Consider the following 25,054-nt stretch of genomic DNA (forward strand, 5'->3'; position numbering starts at 1 on the left):
ATTAAGAGTGTTTTTAAACTGAGGGGAAGTTGGGTTTGGTGCTGGGTTGTTATCGCTTGTCGCAGAGTTGAAAGCTACATCCGGGGATGAATTTCAAACAAGCCGCCGCCATTGGTGAGCTACATGACCTCTTGACTTCAGCAAAATTAATGATAGCCCAACTGTGCACCGCAGTCCTCCATTTTAGATTTTGTATTGAATCAACATTTTCCCACTTTAATACAAAGATACGCCCCCTAGCCCTTGATTGGCTGGGTGTCAGTTGTCCCCCGACATGGTTTAGTTTTTTTTTTTTTTAAATAAATTTAAAGTGCGAAATCTTTAATAAGAGTACTTGATGATAAAATAAATAAATATTAGAGTTCGATTCTTACATCTAAAAGATCAAATTAAGTTTTTAATTAGTTTTTATATTAAGAATACAAATACAGTAAAGCATTTGTGTATGGGGTGCAACGGTGTGTACTGTTGAAGATAACATGGGGTGGTTAGGGTCATATTTGATAACGTACTCTGGATAGGATCCTCCGTCTCAAAATCCTATAGGATAGGAACGACATAATATATGCCGCTCAGAACAAAGGAAATGCTTCGATGCATTCTGCTCAATAATTAATCTCATTTAATGTTGATACTAAAATAATAATCTTTTTAACCAAATAACTCTCCATTCCTTTACTATATTTATTACAGACAAATCATCCATAACCATAATACGCGTCTACCACCCGTACGCGGTGTCAATTTAATACTATTTCTGATTCTTAATATAAGAATTAGTTGACTAATTTAAGTAGATTAAAAAAATTAATTAAATTAATTATTTATAATAAATATGTGTTATCTTTCTTAAAATATCTTTGCTAATCAAAATGTATTGGTTACAATGATCATTATTACAAGAATTTTATTGAAAATAATAGATAAATATGAAAGACAAAATAGATTGAGATATTATATTTAAAATCAAAATAAAAGTTAAACAAGCTCTTATATTAAAAACTAGAAGTACTATTATAAAACAATATGTTTATTAGTTATGTACCTCTATGAAGCAGTGCATTTATTACAGTGAAATATAAAATCCTTAACGGCAAAAGATTTTATGTCTTTTTGCAATGGAACTTTTTAGTTATTTCCCTTGCAAGTTTACTTCTTATTTTAGTATTTGAAATCACGAAAAAGTATAAATCCAAATAAAAATTGCACTATTCACGTACGTCATCAATAATGCACTACGTTTCATTTTGTATAATATAGGAGCATGATTTACTGGCCATGAATTCACCGCAATTCGTGTTGGACCCATACCTTTCTTTATTATAGCATTATTATTTTTTTAAATTTTTATTCCTTTTGTATTTCCTTCTTGTTATTAGAATTTAAGATTTTCTACGTAAATTATATTCATCTATCTTAAGTTAAAAAATCACTATCTTAGGTTCTACTTTTCCTTTCAATCCACATAGACATAGAGATAAAACACAATATTCAAGACCAATTAAGCAAGTATATTACCCAAGTGAGGAGCTATTATTCTAATTTTAAGGGTTTGAATCTTATGCATGATGCATACCTTCGCGTTATATATACGGAAAAATATTCAACAACTTATAACATGCGTATTATTGATAGTTAAAGAATTTGGAAATTTTTATAGACATGCATGTTTGTTAAAAAGAAATGATTAATTTATAGTATTAATAAAACAAGAAAAATGAAATGCTAATTTTAATTAAGAAAAATAAGCAATAAGCAAAAGTGGAGAGGGGTGGTTGGTTGGGGAACACGTGGAAGGGTAAGTGAACGAAATCGGATCAAAGGATTGCAAACGATGAATTAAGCTCTTAGAGCACGTGTTAGAAGCGCAGAAAAAGGTTAATGAAATCTAATCAAAGGATTATACAGTTCTCTTGCACGTAATCTCGTTCACCAAATATTTTTAATATTATTTGTTGTGAAACTTTCGTTGTCACGTACAATGTTGTTTCAGTTTTAATTCATCAGCCACTTGGTCTGATTAACCTTCTCCACACCCTAGCGTTTTGCTGCTATTTCACACACTTGCCTTCATGGCGTACACATTTAGTATTGTTTTTAAATTATCCATCATTTATTTCTTATAAATAAGTTTAAAAGCAGTAACATGTCTGTGAATTTTAACATGAACAACTGCATCTCGTAGTTTTATATTATCTTATTAACACCTCTCTTGGAATAATAATAATAGTAGTAGTAGTAGTAGTAATGTACTTCACATTGTCTCCAAGAAAAAGAGATATCCAACATAAACTGGGTTTTGTATTTGATCATAATTTTGGTTTTGTTCTGTGTATTCAATCGGATGGATGGCTTATATACGCTCATTACAGTCTCTTTAGTTTGGACTGTTGTCTCCCGGGGACCGTTTGGTACCAAGAAAATAGAGAGAAGGAGAGGAGAGAAAAATTTTTAATGAGCTTAATTTAAAAAAATAAAATAAAAAAGTGAATCTAAAAATTTTTAATTAATTTTCATTATTTTGTTATCTTGCATCTTTTTTTTAATTAAAATTTTAAAACTCCCACGTCTTTAATTTTTCAAAACAAGCTCATTAAAATTTTTCCAAACCCTTCTTTCCCCAGGCCACCATTTCTCTCATGGCAAGCATAGGGTTAAACTCCATCAATGAGGTTGTTTTCTACGCGTCAAAGTGATTTGAAGCCTGGCATGACAGAAATTAAACCAACAAATATATTAATTTTCCATGCGAAACATAAAAAATAGAAGGACAGTTTTGTAGATGTTTAGTTGACAATCAATAATGGATGTTACTCTAAATAAGCAGCCCATTATTAATTTTCCTCTCAAATTTCACCGATGCAGATTGAAGTAATATCTCAAATTTGTAAAGAAACAATGTTTTAATTAAAAGACTGAACGGAGAAGTTTTATTTTTGAAAAATAAAATTATTTTTTTTCAAGAATTAGATAATTAATTTACTTTTATAATTTATATTATCAAAAAGTTATCCATGAGCCTTTTTTTTAAATAAAAATAATGATCAGCCATAAAATTAAAAACAAATGTAGAACTTTGGTAATAATGGGTAAACACATTGTACTACTTCTCGTTTCTAATATAAAAGCTAGTTTAAGATTGAATTTAATCCTAAATATAATATAATATATCAATCTATTTTATCTTTCATACTCATTATTTTTTATCAAGATTGATTTCAATGTATGTTAAAAAAAGTTTGATAGTTTCAATACAAAAGATTAAAAAGGATATTTTAAGAAAATTCAGACATATTTTTGACACATAACTAATTTAATCAACAAGTTTCTATAATCTATATAAATTACTTAAATATATATTTTTATCAGTAGTATATATTTTTATTCGAAATCTCTCCTCGAATATACTTGTAATTAATTAATGCTTCTTTAATTCACTGGCTTGCAGGGTCCAAAGCGTTGTCAAATCTTTATGTAGGAAACGTTCTAAATTTTGATTGAAACCAAACCATCATCCGCCAGATTCTGCTTCATACCCAAGTCTCTAGTGTTCAATGTTAAAAGTGCCGAAGTAACAAGGTAGTTAAACGAATAAAACGTTGGACAAACATCTATATGTATGTCGTGGTCTGACTGGAGAATATCTCAACCAATTCGTAGCAAAGCCGTTGTCCTACCGTCCCATCAACCCAACCTAAATCTCCATATAATCCTATGATCATGAAATTAACAAGCGACGAGGATACGATATTAAAATCTGCATGCACGTAATATGTAGAAAATGTTAAAAGTTGCTGATCATCGTCATATGAATATATATATATGTATATGTATATATGCTACTCATTTTTATGTTTTGCCATTAATATATAGAAATAAGCATTTCGATCTAGTGAAAAGAAAAAAGAAAGATAAGCAATCATGTTAGATTGGATATTTATGATAAAAGTTGCGCCAGTTCTCACTTCTCCCACCCCAGCTATGCGCATCTTCTTGCTTCTTGGAACTGTTAGATTCGATGATGCAGTCCAAAAAAGACAGTTCAGTATTTTTTTACTGTTCTGAACCGCACAGTGCCGGTTCAGACACTGCAGTGTGATCCGATCCGACATTATATAGTCATTAATTCATTGGCCCAGAAAAATATTTATTTTACTCTTTCACAATCCAAGAGAATATATTGATTTATCCATTTCTGAAGGTCCATGTCTGCTCTGTGGAATTCGGCAAAATGAATACAGATCAACCATATTTCTTTTCCACACATACATGGGAGGGGGGGAGGGAGCTTAAACTCTCAGTTTTTGTGAGCTGCTTTATATATATATATATGCTTTTACTTGAATTGAGCAAAAGGTCCATGCATCCATCTATAAGATCATGTGTTCATCATAATGGTTTTGAAAATAATAATAAACATTGGGAAACAAGAAAGGAAAGCGAAGCAAACAGAAAGGTAGGTCTATATATGTAATTGATTGACTGAAGAAAGAACTCAAAAGAAAAAGCAAAGTAACTAACAGCAGCATAGATGTCCCATTCTAACTCCATCTTATGTGCGAGACGGAGAGAAGAAGCAAGCAAAAAAGGGGGGGAACGGTCAAAAATCAGACACAAGGGAAACAAAAGGGGCAAAAAAATTTGATGAGACCATAACCATCGCCATCAAAAACATCTTCAACGTTGACATAGACCCGCGTGATCTTGACCGTCCAACTAGTAACCAGCTAGACCCTCCTGTCATTTCTAGTTTCCAGTATCAATTATAAATGAAAATGTCGCTCCTGTTATCATTCACATTCAAATGTTTATCCTGTGAAGTCATGGACGAGGCTCGGCCTGTCTGTTACGTTTAGTCTCCAAGAGAGAAAAGGCATGCCGTTGTCGGATTCTCCATTGCCGTCTTCCTCCATTCCCGGTGAGTAGTACGGCATTCTGTGGCCCTCTGAGTACGACTGCGCATACCAGTAATTGTCTTGGTGTCCGTACATCGCCTGAGGCTCCATAACTCCGCCCGACGCCGAAGCCGTGGCGGCGGCTGCGGCGGCGCTGGCTCTCCTCTCTTCTTTCTTGTATCTGATCCCACAGGCATTGCATAGCGACTGCCATTGCCATTCAAAAAAGACCATTAATTCTCGTAATGCAGAGCATGAAAAGAATAACAAAAGGAAATTAAAGTGAAACCCGAAGGAATAATTAATTAATGAAGCAGGCAAGCACCTTTGGACCTCTGGGGCCATTTCTCCAGAGGGGAGTGGAAGTGGTGTCGCAGTTGGCGCAGCGACGAGCGAGAAGGGGATCATTGGAGGAGGAAGAGCCGCCTCTGCTGGACCTGCCACTGTGGGATTGATTGGACTGTAATAAATCCCAGCACATGTTGGAGACGGAGCGACGTCGTTCGTTGCGGCTGCGGCGCCCTTCTTCGTCTGGAGTCAAGCGGGTGGAAGGGGTGCCGAGGGAGAGCGTGCAGTCGACGGAAGAGGAGGAGGGCGTGAGGGAAGAATACATGTCGGATTCGTCGTAGTCATAGGCATAGGAATTTTGGTCGGTGTATAGCATTGGGAAGGGATTGGCTTGGCTGTGATACATGCCACATGCGCACGCTCCCATCACGTGCCCCTCGTAGCCGCCGCAACCAGACATGGCTCTTAGCTTCTTAATGCTTCTTCGATATATGACTCTCGCTCTCTGCTTCAGCCAACACCCCTCGTCACTCGAGATTCAAATGAAGAGAGATCGAAAGGGGCTGTAAAGAAGACGAATTCAATGGATGGGAACAGAGGACAAGCGGTGACAATGAAGTACGAGGACTACTTGCGAGAAAGTGGTGAGTGGTTGGGGAATATAGTTGGACAGAGAAATGAGAAGCGGATATTGTTGTGTGATGAGAGCTTGGCGAGCGAATGAAATGGAGGGGCATATATATACCAGTCAGCGACTCAGTAGGCCACGTTGTGGATCGTGAACAGCAAACAAAGACTGAGGGACTAAAAAGACATGGAGGGAGGGACCCAACATGAATAGTTTGAAACAGGAGGAAAAAAGAGTGGCTTCGTAAGTAAGAAAGACAACGGAAGACCAAGGGAAGCAGTCAGAGGAGAGGGGATTACTGGTAGGGTAGGATATGAGGCTAGGAGCAAAGTGTTGGAGTTTAGATTTGAATTTATATAGGAAAGACCAGGAGAGGAGGAGTACAAGTGAATGAGATAAAATTGGTCATGGGGGTTGGTCAAAAGAGAGCCACGTGACCAAGAGGCAACAGTGTTCCAAGGATCTGCCTTCTCCGATCACGAGGCTTTTTTCTAACCCTCCAAACTCAATCCATTCATCTCCGTATAACTCTGCCCCAAAGCCATTCTGCAATACTTGTCTCCGCACTCTTTCATCCCAGTAATAAACCCCCTCCATGTATATCAGTCATTATCCCCATTTTCAGTTCCCTCCCTTCTCACATTAGTTATAGTTAGTAAGCCGTAACGTACACACACATATATATGCATATGCACAGATATATAGCTGCTGTGTCTGTGTGTATATATCTGCTTTAAATACTACTCGATTATAAAAGGAAAACTAGGCAAGGCGCAAGGTTTTGATTTGTGTGTCGCGCACTTTTATGTGTGTGTGCTGTGTGGGGCATACATATCCAGTGACCGCACTGTATTTCTTCCCCTACACTTGCCACCCTTATTATTACTTGTTACGTTACATTGCAATTACAGAATCTGAAGGGGAGCGATTATAATGAGTATTTTGGCATCTGAGGGATCGTACCGTGGGGTCACGTGAAGCATACACAACAGGGCTCATCAGCTCGTCATGGACTGATGAAAACAAACCCTGGTGGTGCTTTATATGGTCCCAGTTGCTTGTTGGAATAGTATTAGCAGCAGGGAGAATTGTATGTATCGCAAGATCCGGCTGTGTGTGTCTGTGTGTGTATTTTATATATATATATATTGATATTTGGATCACAATAAGGAGAAAAAGCGAAAGACAGGGAGGAGGAAGATAAAGGCGGGTGCAATCATCAAAGCAACCCCTTATTCTTCTGTTTGTGTCTTCCACCTCCAGCATACAAACTCCATTGAAGTTCAAAAATTATTTTAAAAAAAAAAAACGTATCTAAAAATTTAAGAATTCCATTGGGGCGGGGTGGGGAGGGCGACCCCACAATCATGATGGCCAAAGCCAAACAAAGTACCATGGAATATTGACCCCATTCGATCGAAAGATTCAAAAACAGAGAGAGAGAGAGAGGGATTGAGAATCGGATCGTATAGAGATTGGTGAAGCAGAATTGGACAAAACGGGACGACCACCGCTTTCCAAAAGATGCTCCTCTCTCCATTGGCTTTGTAAAACTGCGATTCCCCCAAGACACTTGGCGCTACGCTTGATCATTCCCACACGCCACCTCCCTCTCCCCCTCCTTCTCTCCCAGGCCCCGGCACGTCCCCCTCACGCGCTTGCCGTGTGTGTGAAGCAACTGACGCCCTCATCCGGTCATTACCATTAGCCTGAATCTTCAATTCGCTTGAGTCTTGAGCTCAGCTCCATGCCCCGAATCCGATTTGCGTAATCATCCACCTTCGTGTTCCCCCCACTGCTAATTAACGCTCTTCCATGCAAAATCCTCTCCTTAATCATCATCTTACGTGGCTCCCAACTCCTATTCGGTGGGCCCCCCACCCCCCTCGTGTTCCTCTCTTTTCCTACCCAAGCTATGCCTATAGCGAATCTACCCCTTTTTCCCCCCCAAAAAAAAAAAAGAGACAAATGATACTAACATAAACAAAATCTCATCTGACCACTAAACCTCACATTTTTTCCCTGGAAGAAACAAAATCAGCGAGGACAGCCTCGAATTCTGGATGTGGGTAGACAGAATGTTAGCTTTTTACGCACATTCGCAATCCTTTGAATCGTTCCCTCTTAATTTAATTATGGGCCGACTTCATAAATTTTAAAATATCTACAGAGTATTCACTTTAAAAAAATATTCAAGTCAAAAGTATTCGTGCTGAACTAGCTAGTAGGATGTATGTATATATATAAGTTAATTTGTTTAGCTCACCAAAAATCTCCCGAGACGCTTAGTTTAAGGACGAAAGATGATAATAACATCAATCAAGTTGCCACGTGGGTGTCCTGGACGGATATGCGTCCCTGCATGCATGCAAATGTGTCGAATTATAAACATCGGCAGGACCCATATTTTAAATATACCGTGTTATGATTTGTGCCGTATGCAGATATTATATTATACATCATGATACGTACAGAATAATATAAAACAAACGGCACAATTATGAGTAAAATAAACTTCGGGAACACATGAAATTACATTCCTCAAAAGCAACAAGATACAACTGGAATGTCTGTCTTTCTCTCACTTTGGGGCTGGGGATATTTCCCCCTCCTCTTTTTTCTTTTTAATATAAATTCGATCTCCAGGAACGAGAGAGAGAGAGAGAGATGTTTGTGATGTGTATGGATAGATAGAGTAAGGTTTGAAAGTGGCAAAGAATGAGGAAGAAAAGAGAAGTAGTAAAACGAGGGAGAGTGGGCAGCAACATAAGAAAAAGGGGAATATATAAGGAGGAACAACTCATAAGGTAGCCGTCCTATATTTATATATAAAATATATATATATAGTTATATACAACACACACACACACAAAAATAAATATAAAAAAAGAAAGAAAGTCGAGTTTGTTGTCAGTATCAATAACACATCTGAGACGACACACTGTAATCTCTAATTGTCTCCTCCAAGGAGGTCTAACCTTTTTGGTCAAACACTCAAAGTTGGTCATATACCACTGTGCATTATGTGTCCTTCTTAAAAGAATTCCCTTTCGCTTTTCCATTCCTTCCGGTTTGTTCTTAACCCGTAGGATTATCCTTATAATCGCCATCGCATATATTCTCCCAAATTCGATCCCTTGCGTGCCATCCACTTTTTCTTTCTACCTAATGTTTTTCACGCCCATTCCTTCTTCCAAGCAACTAAGGGGGTGTTTGGATAGAAACCAAACCATGGTTTCAGAAGTGTTTTTACGGTTTACGAAGTAAATATGTGAAGGAATTTACCTTGTTTTGCGAAAAAATACTTCTGAAACCATAGTTTAGAGATTGCCAAACACCCCCTAAATCACTTGGCATGTATTATTAAATCAGAAAAAAAAAATATCATCATTTAAGACCACGCAGGTACAACGCAAATTAAAAATAAAATGTTCGATGTGCACAGTTTAAATCTGTTGTAAAGCGACAGTAACATTATGCTGCTGTTTTAGAGAATGGTAGGGTGGAAGATGCTAAATTCTAGGCATGCCATAGTTTAATGAAGGATTGAATAATAGTAAAACCGACTGGAGTACTGGACTACTGATCACTGACACACAAGTGTTCATATATATATATATATATATATATATATATTTGTTTGTTTATTCTTAATTAATTCGAAGATGGAGTCATATATATATATATGAACTTGGCGGAGAGGATCAATGGCTCAAATATATATTTAAGCAGACACACTTAATGTCTGCATTAGTAGCTTTTGAATATTGATAAAGTGAGTTTGGAAGTGTGAAAGTTTGAACGAAGTGGGACAGAGGCGATGGTAACATAGTGTTAATCCTGGGATGCGTTGTATAATGAACTTTCCGTAATAGCTCTGCCTTTTGATTGGCAACCTCCAATTAAATTTTTTTCCCCAGTTATGCAGTTCGTTGAACAAAAGGAATCTTGGTTTGAACCTCTTTTGTGGATGCTCCCAAAGCTCCCAATCTATTATTCTTTCTCTGTTTCTTTTAATTATCTATTGTTTATTGCTAACTATAAACCATACCAAGGTAGCTTTATTTTCTTTTTTTGGACGCCACCGATGCCTCCAAATCTAGACTGAAACTTGAGTTTTAGCAAATGTATTTGAGCATATAATAACATGCAAACTACTTTGTTTCGTTCATTTCTTTTATAAATTTTTAAATTAATCGAATTCTAAATATAGGAAGATAAACATAATTAATCTGGGTTAGAAATAAACTATGGTAATTATGTGATGCTTATAGTCCTGGCTCGATTGGTTTAATAAATTAAATATTTAATTGAGAGATCGATAAATACTCATTAATTAATTAGGCACCGCTTATTAGATCAAGAGATTAACATGATTGATTGGTAGCCAAATATTAAAATTTAAATTAGTCTCCCTACATGGACGAACCTTGATCCCTTGGTCTTGTCCTCATGTATTGATTTTTATCACTCATCTTAGCTTTATTTTTAATATTTGATTTACTCTTAATTTCTTCTGTCCAAAAAAAATATTTACTGTTACTTTCTTTTATAATTTTTATTAAAATTAATTATAATAGTAATTGACATATTTGCAGGATTGAGCTGATCACTTTTCGCGGCCTAGCTGTCTGCTATTCTTGCCAATGCTCCATAAACATTACTGTCCAAAAATTCTGCATTGTTGTTCACATAGATCCTGCGTTATTGTGCAAAGCTCCTCTGGATCTTTCTTACATGTTTTAATCTTTGTATTTATCTCCTTGGTATATTTTCTTTTTGATTAGGTCCAGTATTTGCGTGCTGGATTTCTCAATTATGGACACGTCACATTATTTTCATCAAAGTTCTTTTCTCCTCCAAAGATTTTAATTTTCATTCTTGTTTAAAATTTCATTGTATGTCTACATTTAGAAAAACTCACACTTGTTTGTTTGAAAGTTGAAAGTCAAGTTTTACTTATAAAATCTTTTGATTCCGGTTCAACTTATGTCTGCCCATTGAACTTTTGCAAGTGGAGCTGCAGAGGTTGACTGTGTGGGGTCTATGGTTCTTCACTTTAGTCTTCTAAACAAGTTCGGGTGGAGCCACCAAACCTTTTCCTAATCCCATTGCCCTTGAATAATACATACAAATAGCATAAAGCAATCTGTGCAACCTTAAATCCTTGTCAAATCTCAATGCAAGTCTCGTAATTTTTACTCACGTCATCAGGGCACTCACTTATCAACCATAAGTATTGTCTTCATTAATACGGAACAATCGAATCTTGTAGCTTTATGGATGAGTTATGTTCAAAATATTCTGCATGCACAACGTTCGCAACCAATGTGCTGAACTTGGAAGCCACTGGACAATATCTGGCTGTAGTAAATACAGATTACATCTTGAAGGGTCTGTTTGAGGCATTTGATAGATGGGTTCAGGGCCTATCCTCTGGAACTAATGCCTCTTATCGTCAGTCTCCTGTGAGGATTCAATTATAATTTGTAGATAAAGCATGAGGACCTGCTTAGAAATTGGCTAAATACTATAGTAATTATATCTTTGTTTTTCGTTTTGCTCTTTTTTTAAAAAAAATTTTATTAAGGAAGAGAACACTCAATAAAGTGATTATGAGAAAATTTCGATTAACAACTTATCCAAAAATTTGACCATTAATAGAGTGCAATAACGTCGTGCGATCTATGTAGCTGATCCCACCTAATAGGATTAAGGAAGAGAAGAACATGGCACATCTCATTCTCAGCAATTATCGGTCACTTCTCATTCAGTATCATGCTGTCCATATGGGGAGATGAATAGAAAACAGAAAATGTATTTCTATCAACACTTGCTAGCAGGTCTCAATGGCATTCTTGTTTGTATTGCGTTACAAGAATTTGCAGAGGTAAACACAAGTTGAAGCACAAAACGCGTGTGCCATAATAACTGCAGGGAGCACATGGCATTAATCAATTTATATTTGTAATACTGCAGCAAACTATAGAGCTTCCAATAGGAGTTTCTCCGTGAGAGCTTTAGGAAGACCCATGACAGTATCGGTTGATCCAACCTACCAAAGTTCCAGAGAAAACTTTCTTTCAGAAAGCTAAGCAATGAGGGATCAGCCCACATTTAGGAATGAGAAGGCAAAACAGACAGAAGAGGATATATAAACCCTGCAAATCTGGACATTTATATCCATAGATGTGTATATAAGAAGAGTAACGGTTAGTTGGTTAACGATTTAAATATTTTCTGGTTTCACAGATATGCAAGAACCAGAAATGGGGAAAGACGCGATTTGAAAAGTTCACTTAAGGGACCTAAGATGATAAAACTTATGTTGAGTGGCGACCTTGATGCTAATAATTTTCTAAGGTTCTATACTGCGCAAATAATGGAATATTTCAAAGATGACTAACCACTGCATCAACAAAAGGCAACGTCAGAGGATGTTCCAGCATCAAACCCCCGGCAACATTGAATGTAACTCCTTCGTCAATCTGAGAAGCTCCCATCAAGTAAGAAAACTTATACAGTATTTAGTGAGAAGAATTACCTGAAAGAAAGTATCAAAAGATCTTATATTCTGAGAAACTGATTAAAGTACTCTTTTCACCTTCATGCTTGTTTCAGTGCAGGAGTGAAAAGTGTACTCGTGAAAAGCTTACCACGGCATCGATGATCTCGTCTGGTATTTCAAGGAAATAAACCTGTCATGATAATAACAATTGCTACTGAAGCTGTCCGTGGAGAACAGAAAAATATTGATTCAATGACTCATATACGGACAGCAAATATAAATATCTTCTCTCTATTTCATTTTTATAGCTGTGTCAGATTTGTTGTTCTGTTTCTAGGCTGGTGAACTATTTATTTTTTCTAGCTACACTATACCCTCATTTAACAACCATATCTCTTTCTCATTACCTCTTCTTTCCACATATCATATGTCTTTTCCATTAATCTCAATACATAGTAATATTTTGCAGTATTTAAAGATTTCCTAATCTATGTGCCATAACCCTAAACAACAATAAATATGGAATGGAGATAGGGTTATGAATGGCAGGCATTTAAAATACTGAGGAAAGGAAGGGAATGGGGTGCATGGGGTGTCAGAGCTGCGTGTGAATAGAAGAACAATGACTTTACAGCATCAAAGAGACATGTTATAACTAGCACTCTAAAAGTTAGGAATTAATGAACTTCGGATGCATTTAAAAACCTAAAGGACATCCAAGATTATGATTTTCACTGTCTCAAATTACGACAGGCTTAGACGTATGCTCAATCAGCAGCAAGTATTACCTCAGCGCTTTCCCATCCCCCACATCTTTTTCCAGTCTTAAGGTTGGTTATCAGAACAGATCCTACCACTGCCGCATTACCACCAGAATATCCTGGAATTTAGCTTGCGAGAATGAGTGTGTAGCCAATTATGACATACAGTCCCAAGTAAGAAATGCATGAAATTCCACAGGCAAACCTTTGATATATTCCCTTGCTTGTTCCTTGCTGGTTGGTTTTTCCCTTATAGTTCCTTGGTATACCACTACCTACAGAACACGAGTAAAAGTGCGTATAATCTTGCAAAATGTTCGGTACAAAAAAGGCAATAATTTAAAGGTGAGGATACAGGATATAGACAGTAACACAGCAGTTCAAGCAATAGTATATTATAGAATGTTTTAAAAAAAAAAAAAAACTAAGGAAATGATGAACCAGAAAGATATTATGGAAATAAAAATAACAACTTAAAAAGGAAAAAGAAAAATCAAAACACAGCTGGCACTAGTTGCACAAAACATCAAAGTGAAATATGTACATTGAGATATAATGAACGAAGCTAGCATCATCAAAGTTCAATTATGGCACGCTCGTGAGAAAGGTTATCAAAGTTGTACTTGTTTTAGTCAATGGAGGCACCTCTGCGGGAATTTATGTTTTCTGCAGGTTCATGCTCTCTATTATTGTTCGCAAAATGAATAGTCTTGTAGGTTGATGAAGATAAAAGCGAAAAGTCCCAGAGCTAAGGACAATCTTCTAATCGAGAAAACCACTGACATTATTGCATATAAAATAATTAACGGAATGTGAACTAAGAAAAATTTCAGTCTCCAGGAGACAGATTTGGTATATAGAAGCGTCTTCTCAAATGATTTCCCTCACAAATGAGACATAATAGCCAAAAAGACTTTAAGTGAGAGAGTACAATTAAAGCCGTGCCTTTCTGCTATATGAATATATATAGCAGATATTCACTCAAAAAAAAATGCATAGCGGATAACTTTATTTTCTTGTCATAAATGCAGATGAAACCAAGTAAAGACAAAATAAAGATGCATACCGTATCTGCAGTAATTAAGAGTGTTGCCAGAGTATCTTCCTTTAACGAATTTTCCCCAGCTAGAAGCTTTTGTATAATAGCATCTGCCTAAGAATATAAAGGACGAAGATTGAATATTTCAGGCATTACTTGCAGCTTGGAACAATCACACCGTAGGAAGACTTGAAATTGCTTATGCACATCGACTACTTGTTATGCTTTTCTTTTCTTATAACTTTTAGAGGGTTTCTGGATGTAACCATGTAAAATGCTGTTGCTTATTCATATCCAAACAAATTGCATGCAAAACTTTATTTCTCGATTCTATGAAAAAATATTATTGCACATGAAACCGCTCTTGAGCCCCAGACATGCCGAGGGTGTTGCAGTTCTCTTTGGAAGAGAATTAAACGTAAACAGAGGGGGGGGGGGGGACTCATACCTTTGCCTCAGCTAAGGCTATTACCAAGTCTTCTGGTTTTTTCCTTCTAATACCTTTCTCATCAATGTCTGCAGTCTAAATTGTAATTCAAATAAATTCTTCAATTGTACATTGCCATCTACGACTCGCAACTTCACTTCAATAAACAACAAACTATACCACAACGGTGAACTCGTATCCCATCTCCGCTAGAATTTCTTTGCGAGCCTTAGATGAAGAACCCAGAATTATCTGTGACGAAGCAATTCGCATCAGTATTAGTAACCCATAGAGATGGCCAATCCAAACACAGAAAGTGCTCGCTTGTTATAAATAAGAGCTTATAGTTGCCCAAAATGGGGGAAAAAAAAAAAGGTTCGGGATTGTTTTATCAGAATAAATTCTCCGAAGTCTGTGGAAAATCACATTGCCTTCGGACACTAATCCTAGCATATGCAAAATAAAAGCCATTCGTTTTAATGAAGAAAACAGTGGGCCAAACCTTGAACGGCAGATTTCTCGTACCCATCTCTATTGTCCGCGCAAGCGTATGTTTCAGGCTCTTCCTCTTGAGCAGATTCCTAAAGAACAGGAAGATATCCAAAACGATTTTATTTTTATTTTAAAAAGGAAATAGAAATTAAGACACCAAACACGCTTGCGGCGCCTGCAGCTGAACATGGTGATAATCAGTCCCATAACGTAGGAAACAATTGATGGGCCGCGGCCCACGAGTGGGTGGGGTTCATAATGAAACCATTTGGTCCACATTGCTTTCGGCTTTTGTTTGGTAAGAGAATTAGTCCCTCACAGTATAGAAATCAAAGTTTAAATTTCTGTTAGAATAGATATCTATATTTAGTGACCCATAGTACCTCAAATAGAATTAACTCTGATAAAAAAATATTTGTGCTTGGGAAAAAACAGATTTACATGATTACCTGTGTCTAAGCCAAAAAGATGAAAAAAAATATTTCCGCGGTTACTGTTGATATAATTGTATGTGAAAGCGAGACCTCATCTTTTTATTGTTAAAAATTTCCCAATTTTTTTGTTTTCTGCGGTTGAAATTTACCCCGCATTAGCAAGCAATATATTGTCATGTATATTGTCATGTATATAATCTTTTGCATATCATATCAAATTTATAGAAAATTGCATTATTTAGAAGCTATAAATAGGACAGCTTGTTTCCGTTTATAATCTATGCTGTTAGAGTCATTTGAATCAAATGACACATAACAACTCCTTGAATTTTGCTTGAGCATAAAATTACGTGTTCGACCTTTTGTGAGCGGGATGGATGCTTAAATTCCTTATGTTGGTGAAGGATCACAACCAAAAAAAAAAAAATCTAATGATGACAATATTTCAATGTTGCTGAAGTTTATTGTCAAAAATTTGTCTGTAGATCTCTCTGAGTGACCTCATATTATTAGGTAAGTAGATTTATTGAGAGAAGTAAGTGCATTATGGTTGAGCTCTCAAAACTGGTGTTTCCTTTTAAATTTAAAAAAAAGAAAGAAGGGAAAGGTATATAGATTATAGGACTGCATCAAAAAGGTCTCTTGGTTCCATTAGGGAAAGAAACAAAGAAAGAAAATATTATATAGGAAGTGTGCTTATTCTTCCATCGGAAAAGTTTCTATTTCTTAGGAGTCTGCTCTGCCAAGGAAAGAAATCTGAAAATGGAAGCTTTTTTCGCTAGTATAACAAGTCCTTTTTAGAGATGAACACAGGACTTGCTTGAGGAATGCAATTTAATTAGGGTTAATTGCTGCTGAATAACTATCACTAACTATTACCGGAAGAAATTTACGCTGGCTAGTACGTATGCACCGAGTCTCTCTGTTGCGCTGGCCGGAGTTTATTGCATATTTTCAGGAGTTCGAATCAAGTAGAACGCCCATGAGTTTGGAGATATGTAACACTCAATTTGTGGAGGGAAAATAATGGCTCCACTTTATTCTCTGATTTCCGACAGAAAGTTCTCTACCCCCTCAATCATCTCCGAAGAGTTAGGAGGTTTCATAATTTTTCTGAATCCATCAAATGATGAGTCGAGTAGGTTTACCATTGGCATATTACTTCCTTTGAATCTGATATCATTTTATTTTAAGCCTTTGATTATCCACTAGTCCGGAGTGGCGATTCTTGAAGATTGTATTCTTCGCCAACGATTGGAAATATGATTTTGCTGGACTATGGTTACCATATTCATTCAAAATGTGGATTTTGGAATATGGTCACTTTAAGCTGATGTTACTTTTTCTCACATTTCCTTGCCATGCTGAGTGGAAATCGTGAAAGATATTTATTACATACACGGATACACCTAAAGAAAGATACATGCATGAAGGCCAATGCTTACAAGTAGTGAGTACTGACCACCCGAAAAACTATTCTCATCGCTTCTTATGAGGTCATTCTTCAATAACTTAGAGTTTCAAGTTCCTCAACCTGCAGATAATGTGCAAAGTAATGGGTGTTAGCAGACAGGTAAAATTCTGCACTGATTATTAAATTTGTTTTTCTTTCTATGATGGATCAAAGAGCACGTATTAAATCTTTCTAAATTATTCTCTGCTTTGGCTTAGCAACCCACATAACCAAATATTCTCAAGCTTTTCTTTCAACTTTGAGAACCAGAAAATGCACACAAAGAAAAGTGGTTTACATGAAACACTTATTGAAAGCAGAACTGTAAATGCTCCGAACATGCTTCATATGAATCAGGGTCGATGCTGCACCAACATTTTGTGCGGGAAACAAAGGCAACTGATTCTAGTAGCATGCACCTATTATTATAATTATTATGATTTGAACTTTAAGGGACTAGAAAAGACTGAGTAAATATGGTAATTAGTGAAAGCAGTGTGTTACCTCTGCTCTGAGCTGGTGAAGTTTGGTCTGCTACATGCGGCATGTCTGTTGTAGAGAGGGATTGGAACCCTGCCTGACTCAATCTGTTTGATGTCCTCCAAAAGAATCTCATACTGCCTCTTGACTTCAACTTCACTGGTGACACCAACATGTATGGCTATGTTGCGCCAACGATCAGGGCTTTCCTTATCATATATAGCCAACGCGTCCTCAAACAGTTTGTTCTTCTTGCCTGTCCATCTCTCACTGCAGTCTCCAGAAGATGAAACCTTGTTGGACGCCATTGAACCAGAATCAGGAGGAGGAGGTAGAACAGAAGAAAATCATGGATGAGGGATAGGAACAAACAAGTGAGGCCCTAGGAAACTAGAAATTACTACTACTGTAGGAAGAATCTTTTGAGAAATGGATAGCAAAGGGGGGGAAAAAAAAGAGAATAGGTAGTAGGGAAGAGTAGAGGGTAGGAGTATAGGAAGGTTGAAACTGTTAATATAGAGAGGAGGGGCAGAGGACACGAGAGAAGAGTTAATTGGTGAGCACATTCAAATTTAATTTGGCAAGTTTTCAACTTGTCCAGCAAACACTACGTGTCATTAATGCTATTTATGTGTAAAATAATTGAGCCGCTGTAAAGAGTAGATGGGATGGAACCAGATAGATCCTATTAGTTTCTCTGCAGAATTGCTTGCTTCCCTTTTAAGTCTTCTCTTATTACTTCTCTGCTATAAAATACAAGACTAGATTTAACTCCATTACAATTGTTACAAGTCATTGGCATGTGGCTATCCACTATCCAGAGACTACGCGCGTGTATTTGCTATTTGTTTCCTCTCAAGAGGCCACATACAAATGAATTTAGCTGCCTTTGTTGTTTTCCGAACTGAATCTTACAGCTTACAAACTGTGCAATTTATTATCTATTTTATATTTTATATTGAAATAATGGCTTGGAATATTTGAAATTGAATGGAATTATTCAAATATTAAAAAAATCAGTTTATTTTTATTTTCAATGAGTCAACACCAATTCTATGAATTTATTTAAATTTGGGAATTTGGGATTTAATATAATGTTATATCAACTTTTCATCAAACATCAAAGATAATACCATCTCTGGTCCTTAGGACAGGAGGTAGTGTTAATATTATCATATCATGTGCTTGATTAAAAATTTGAGGTTGAGTATTTACTATCAAATGTTTGCTTGGGATCTTTTTAAGAGGGTATATGTATATATGATTTTGGGTTTGAATAATGTAAAGAAAATATATGTAAATTCTGAAACTTTAAAAATACAAGCTTAGATGACAAGAAATAGTTAGAAAATATGAATAAATCCAGGTCAATGATGCACATAAATGAATGACTGCATTTATTTAGAAAGAAAATTGGATCAGTTTGAAGTTTCAAACCTATAATAAACACCTCATGGTTGCTGCATTTGAGGAGCTTCAATTTCTGCCGAGTTGGTTGGGAGTAGGAATAAATCCTGACCAAAGAACGTGTTATTATCCGGGTTCCAACTATAACTTGTCTGGGTGTGGCATATTTTTCTATTTGCAGATGAGATTGCTGAAGCTTCACTTTTCAGTTATCAAATAATGAGGCGATAAGCTTAGGACTAAAAGAAAAATTATGCTGATAGGCTAATAAGAGACAGAGGCCACCAACTTGTTATTTGCGAAGCTGGAAATTATTATCTACCTTAGAACAGCATTAGCGTATCATTTGTTAAATTTATCTTTAAGCCGCAGCTTTGCAGATTCTGAGACACAAAATTGCAGGAGCATTATGGGGATGCAATTATCTTCTACCTTTAGCATTAATAAATCCATTTCTTGGGGATCTAAAAGCACCCACCTGTCAGATTTCACACTGTTTTTTATGCGCAGACTCAACCGAAACAGCAGGCAAACAAAACGATTTCCAACAATGTGTTCTTCATCTGCTTTTGATTTAAAAACTGAACTCAAGCCTTAGATTATGAACTGACATGTGGGGTTGTGGGATTCTAGCTATGCGTCCCCAACTTTTCTATCCAGATCTACAAGCCAACCACTTAACGTATTTGTATTGTATGGTGAATATTTTATTAACAAGACAGAGATTGTAGCTATGTAGAAGCAAAAGATGATATTTTGCAGCGACTAAGCAATAATTGGTCTGATGATTTCCGGAAATTGGAAAGCAATAATTTGATTTAGCCAATAACTTTTTATCCCGAGAAGTGTGGGATCAGGATGAAAGAGAACTGATTTTAATCGGGGAAAAAGGGAGGAAAAATTAAAAGAAAGGTCCCACCGAGATTTGAACTCGGGTTACTGGATTCAGAGTCCAATGTCCTGACCACTAGACCATGGGACCGTTGTTGTTATGCTGACATTAGAATACCTTTAAGCTATGAATGAGAAAAAAGTTCAAAGATAAACAAATAACTTATCGCAAGTTACTGGCCCACGTCGATCTGGATAAAATGGCAAATCACGTGACCTTGATTCAATAAAACCAACTTGGAAATGATGCCTCCTCCGAGAGGCGATGAAAAGCTCGAATCCACCACAGCCCCTTTGGAAAGGATTGTGTTTTTGGTGTATTTGATCATGTTCCATCACCTTTTTTTTTTTTTTTCATACATAGTTATTCTTTTATTAGAGACAATCCTATTTAAAATAATATTGGATAGTAAATATAAATACTTCTTTCAGTAAGAATTCAAGCCTTAAATCATTACATTATAAAAAACTAACCTTTTTAATTAGACCTAGCCTCGTTGATCGTTCCATCACTTTTATGTTACCGTTTGAATTCAATCCACAAACCAACATTAGGCACCAGCAGGGATATGTTTCTTCAGAGTTTTGCAGAAGGCAAGAGTACAGAGAGCAATGCAATAGAAGAATACATGTGATATTTTCAAAAAAAAAAAAAACAGACAATGAAACAATGATCTTCTCCTTAAATTGATGTAATAAAAAAGTAAAAGGGAAGAAAACAGAACAAAAGAGGATGAAATAATTATCTTCTGCTTAATTAAAAAATAATAATAAAGTAATTTTTTTCTCAATAGCTAAAAATAAGATCACACTAGATATGGAGCACATTCCGATTCCTGTATATAGGAACTACAGTACAGTTTATTGTGTAAAAAATAACTTTATCGCAATTTATCATCATACCATGTATGCTCAATTTAACATTAGAGTGATGACCTTAAAGATCAAAACATGCCACGAGACGAAACCCTCAAATCAAATGACACCTGGTACATTGGCCAAACGAAATGACCCCTGATACCAATCTTCGCCAACAAGTAATCATACTCAATATCTTGTACAGCAGACATAGTTATAAAATATCTTATGCTACAAGAGAGAAGGATTAATCTGGGTGAAAAATACTGTAAAATGTACAGTCCTGAAAGAAACAATAGTGAAATTCAATTCTCGCAGGTATTATTTTTCCTCTTCTGTCCGTCCTCAATCTGGCAAGCAATTACAGAGATAAAAATGACAGGTTAAGTGGAATTTTAGAAGGTTCATCACACCAATTCAATCAAAATAGCTCCAGATATAAACTTTCGCATTTGGATGGATTTTATTCTGTCCCTCAGCGTAGAGGGTTTTACTTCAGATTCAGAATATCCAAAATAAATGTCATCGACTCTCCCGACAAAAAGTGCAGCCCCGTCCTTCATAACACTTGGAACGTATCAATATAATCTTAACTGATTTTAGACTACCGCGTCCTCCAACCAGAAACAGATTTTGGGACCAGGTTGATAGCATTGGAGGCCGCCTCTAGCCTGCATCACAAAACATGCACAGATATAAAAGTGTATGCACACAGAAAATATGCATTAACTTCAACTTGAAAACCTCGCAAGTTAAGAGATACGAGGAGAGGGAGGAAAAACCCAAATCCCTGGGGGGCGGGGGGCGGTTTGGGTGTGGGGTGGGGACCTTGACAATTCTTCGATAGCCTTCATAACCTCAGTTGAACTTGTTTCCAAAACCTGGCCTCCAAAGATAATCTCATCCAGAATAGAATGCATCTGCGAGTAACATCAAATAAAGGGAAAGTTTGAGTTGCACTTATTAATAGGCTTGAAGCCATTATTACTATAGGCATGGCTTGTAATATTGAGCATAACAGCACTTCCGATTCTACAAGGACACAATACTAGCTAAGCATGAAAGTCGTCAACTTACCAAACAAAGAGAGAAATTTTGAATAAATTTTTGAAAATACGCTTAACGATGAAGAATCTAATAAATCTGCCCGAGCAGAACATATATCTAGCCTATAGTGAATCATATATTATAGTTTATTATGTGTAGCATTTTCAACCAAGGCATGTTTTGAACTGTGTGTTTAAACCAATAACATAATACAAAGATTGTCCAGAAATATATAGAAGAGAAAGTCTCCAACCTTGCTATAGTTGAACACTACGTCAAGTTCACAAACATTTCTGAAGCATTTGTCCAGTGTTTCAACAAAGACTGTAGGCAGAAAGATCATAGTAAGAAAATCTCACAAACAATTAAGCAGTCCAAGAGCAGTAAAGAACAGCAGCACGAGGTCACTGTTACATAAAGCTCATGAAGAATGTAGAAGAAAATACATGGAACATGTATGTACTGCACCCAGAATATCCTCATTATCAAGAGCAAAAGGACTCAAATGGCAGAAGAATTCTTTAATTAAAGTGTCGAGCTATATCATCACATCATCTATCACCAGTTCATCACCACTAACTACAATTATCTGAAAGAAATTACGTAGCCAAGAAAGAGATTTTCATTATCATCAAAATCACATTCAGATGATGAAATACCAATTCACTATTCCCCATTTGTACACACTAGTTTTTCATAGCAAGTATCTTCAAAATTTAAAGCACTCTACAGAACATATGCTCAGTGCAGCTCTAACTCAGTTTATGCGGATCAGAAGCAATGAGTGCTTTCCCAATGTTCAAAAGGAAATGTATTACATGATTCAACCAACTCACCTCAATGTAAGCAAAGAAAAAGACAATAATCGAAACTTTTAATTTATATTTCATATTAAACATTATAGAAGATGATTAGAACTTTTTACTATTTGGACCAAAGGGAGATTTGGGAGGCCATTGTCTAACTTGATCACCACATATTTTTGTCCACATTCCAGTCACTTGAACAGTTCTCACCTCATGTATTTCAAATTTCCCCCTCGCAACAGTATAATAAAATTACACCATTTTTTGTACTCCAAAGGTCATATGGTTACTTTAAGACACATATGTGACATGAGGACATCACTTCACGGACCAGACCATGTAATACTATTGGACCCCACATCCTGTAGCAGCAGACCTCCTCAACCAATAAACATTCCAGATTGAAACAATTGGGGGAAAATATCAAGTAATAGTTATTTCCGGTAAGAAACCTACCTTGTATTAAGTCAAGCATAGCCAGCTCATTTTCAGAACTATCAAATATGAACACAAAGTACAAAGTTGCATAGTGCTTGTAGACAAGGCGAGCATCCTGAAGGAAAAAGAAACAGATGATTTCCCGGACACAGATATGTTTGCATTGTGGTTGATGCTCAAATGCTAGACATTGTCATAAAGAGCAGAGCACAAACAATCAATAATGTCAGCACAGCAGGATATCAGATTAATTTAGCTCTAGTTTATGTTAGATGCAAAAAAAACAAATTGCATTATAGACTATGGTTTCCCTCGAAGGTGCTTTTTCTGTGAAATCACTTTTAAGACCATAATTTAGTTTTCACCCAAACACCCCCTAAATGAACCTAACATTGAGGATTCCATTCTCAGTAATGCATACAAAAACGCGTTGCAGCAGTAGAGCAGTACTACTTACTTGGAAGTTTTAACAACAGAAAAACAAGTTCATGCTGAACCATCCTTCTTCTTTTTAACTACTCCTAGTATATGATACCATTAAATAGGGAAGAAGAGAGCGAATTAGTGAGTAGAACGTTAAAAGAAGATAATACCTGACCGAAGATGGACTCAGCATCCACGAAACTGCTAACATTTTCAGCTCTACTGCATAGGACTGTACCAACAATCAACAATAAATAAAAACCAAAACAGAAATTTGAAAGAAACAAACTTGTAAAACCATAAGAGGTAGGATATCGACAATCAAGACAATATAACATCTTCGTTCAAGCATTGTGATCAAGTAGAAGAATTAAAATAAACTGCATTGATTCATAAGACCAGAGAGAAAGATGGAGACAGAGAGAGACCTGAGAACACATTACGTATTAGTTCCTGCTGCTTCTCCACAGGCTGACCTAACACAATAAAATTAAGTCTAATCATATCGTTAACAATCACAGGAACTCGGCGAGGGAGAAAAATTGAACTCTAAAAGTGGATGGTATAGGGGAAGGACCCGAAATTCATAAAATTTTGCAAGACGGGGCTTCCCCTGCGTGTTCATGACCAATACGGCTTTTATCATCTTGCTTCTTCCTGGGAGAAAAAGAGGTTTCCACTCATCAGAGGATACAATGATTGTTGTCACGAGATAACACAGTTTCGCCTCACAGGACAGAAGTTCAAACGAAAGATAACTATAACAACAACAAAAAAATTGTCTCTGACTTGCCAGTTACAGTACTGCGCGGCAAGAAAATGTGGGGAAATAGAACTCATAGGCCACGAAACAGCAAAGAGGTTGAAAGACAACTAAGATCAACTGCAAAGCTGGATGAAACAGGTATATCCGGCCAGAGACCAACAAAAAAGCACCTCAGTGACTGATCCCCCGTGATGGCGTCCACGATGACTCTCCGATCAAATCGATCACCCAGGGAGACAGGGCGACGTGTTTTACCGGGGAAGAACAAGAACTGGGCTTGGAGTAAATTCTGATAGACCCCAGACAAAAACAAAAGGCCCAGTAGCACAGCGGGAGTCGAGTCGAATGGGCTCCACACACAACCGAGAAACCTAATATCAAATTCAAGTCCGCACTCACTGAAATTTTGTTTGGGGCACAAAATCCTGACATGACATGTGACCCAGGCACGTGTTGGAGTATTGGATTTCCAAAATTGGTCCCGGCGGGGCTCGAACCCGCGACCTTCGGCTCATAAGACCAACGCTCTAACCAACTGAGCTACGGGACCTCTACGGGTAACGTGATTGTTTGATATTATTTAAATACTCTATCAGTTAACTCCAAGTTTACTTTTCTTGCTCAATTCATAATTTGTGTGTTTGTGTTCATTTGTTTTCTATAACTGAAATCCCCTGTTGTTTTTTTTTTTTTTTATAAAGTCATGTTATAAATTCATCGCAATGAATGTTAACTTGTAAAAAAAAAAAAAGGCGGCTTATGCATTAATACAACGTTACTATTAAATAATTTTAAAAGGCAAAATAAAATGCATAAACATCATTTCAAGAGTGTAATTAGAATTTAGGCTTCTAAGGAATAAAGATATTTATGCTGATAAGAGTCACATAGGAAATCCGTACAAGTTCAGTAATACTAGGAGGGTAATTTTGAAAGGATATCAGGTAGAGGTGAGTGCAAGCTGAGAATAATACACAAGTTTACAGTAATAAATGCCTCAGGTTTCCAGTTAG

General features: G+C 36.5%; 4 protein-coding genes and 2 non-coding genes across 11 annotated transcripts; all 6 read right to left on the reverse strand.

Moving 5' to 3' along the window:
• Positions 1-4,687: 4,687 nt before the first annotated feature.
• LOC114719098 (GATA transcription factor 19-like) lies at positions 4,688-5,724 on the reverse strand. Its single transcript, XM_028904555.1, has 2 exons — positions 5,221-5,724; positions 4,688-5,102 (listed from the first exon to the last, which is right to left on the reverse strand). Exons 1-2 carry the CDS (start codon positions 5,641-5,643, stop codon positions 4,809-4,811), a joined length of 717 nt encoding a protein of 238 aa, XP_028760388.1. The 5' UTR covers positions 5,644-5,724; the 3' UTR covers positions 4,688-4,808.
• Positions 5,725-11,523: 5,799 nt separating this feature from the next.
• LOC114719099 (7-methyl-GTP pyrophosphatase) lies at positions 11,524-15,147 on the reverse strand. Of its 3 annotated transcripts, XM_028904556.1 has the most exons (9): positions 15,049-15,147; positions 14,727-14,798; positions 14,568-14,642; positions 14,147-14,233; positions 13,286-13,355; positions 13,108-13,199; positions 12,468-12,509; positions 12,219-12,299; positions 11,524-11,866 (listed from the first exon to the last, which is right to left on the reverse strand). In XM_028904556.1, exons 1-9 carry the CDS (start codon positions 15,073-15,075, stop codon positions 11,795-11,797), a joined length of 618 nt encoding a protein of 205 aa, XP_028760389.1. In that variant the 5' UTR covers positions 15,076-15,147; the 3' UTR covers positions 11,524-11,794. The 3 variants fall into 3 exon arrangements, with proteins under 3 accessions (XP_028760389.1, XP_028760390.1, XP_028760391.1); XM_028904557.1 differs by lacking the exon at positions 11,524-11,866 and having other exon boundaries at positions 12,230-12,355; XM_028904558.1 differs by lacking the exon at positions 11,524-11,866 and having other exon boundaries at positions 12,260-12,299; positions 12,416-12,509.
• Positions 15,148-16,930: 1,783 nt separating this feature from the next.
• LOC114719101 (protein RADIALIS-like 3) lies at positions 16,931-17,720 on the reverse strand. The gene is made up of 2 exons (XM_028904559.1): positions 17,430-17,720; positions 16,931-17,006 (listed from the first exon to the last, which is right to left on the reverse strand). Exons 1-2 carry the CDS (start codon positions 17,711-17,713, stop codon positions 16,985-16,987), a joined length of 306 nt encoding a protein of 101 aa, XP_028760392.1. The 5' UTR covers positions 17,714-17,720; the 3' UTR covers positions 16,931-16,984.
• A 2,002-nt stretch (positions 17,721-19,722) lies between these two features.
• On the reverse strand, positions 19,723-19,794 carry TRNAQ-CUG (transfer RNA glutamine (anticodon CUG)). Its single transcript has one exon. It is a non-coding gene; the product is annotated as a tRNA-Gln (tRNA).
• A 964-nt stretch (positions 19,795-20,758) lies between these two features.
• LOC114719092 (AP-3 complex subunit sigma) lies at positions 20,759-24,294 on the reverse strand. 4 transcript variants are annotated; one of them, XM_028904544.1, is made up of 8 exons: positions 24,081-24,294; positions 23,853-23,932; positions 23,704-23,746; positions 23,446-23,507; positions 22,871-22,967; positions 21,862-21,932; positions 21,390-21,481; positions 20,759-21,232 (listed from the first exon to the last, which is right to left on the reverse strand). In XM_028904544.1, exons 2-8 carry the CDS (start codon positions 23,919-23,921, stop codon positions 21,166-21,168), a joined length of 501 nt encoding a protein of 166 aa, XP_028760377.1. In that variant the 5' UTR covers positions 23,922-23,932; positions 24,081-24,294; the 3' UTR covers positions 20,759-21,165. The 4 variants fall into 4 exon arrangements, with proteins under 4 accessions (XP_028760377.1, XP_028760376.1, XP_028760375.1 ...); XM_028904543.1 differs by having other exon boundaries at positions 24,076-24,294; XM_028904542.1 differs by having other exon boundaries at positions 24,069-24,294.
• Positions 24,295-24,517: 223 nt separating this feature from the next.
• Positions 24,518-24,591, reverse strand: TRNAI-UAU (transfer RNA isoleucine (anticodon UAU)). The gene has a single exon. It is a non-coding gene; the product is annotated as a tRNA-Ile (tRNA).
• Positions 24,592-25,054: the final 463 nt, after the last annotated feature.

The sequence above is a fragment of the Neltuma alba genome, unplaced genomic scaffold (genome assembly GCF_004799145.2).
Source record: "Neltuma alba isolate B1F8T4 unplaced genomic scaffold, ASM479914v2 tig00011893_pilon, whole genome shotgun sequence".
NCBI classification, from domain to species: Eukaryota; Viridiplantae; Streptophyta; class Magnoliopsida; order Fabales; family Fabaceae; genus Neltuma; species Neltuma alba.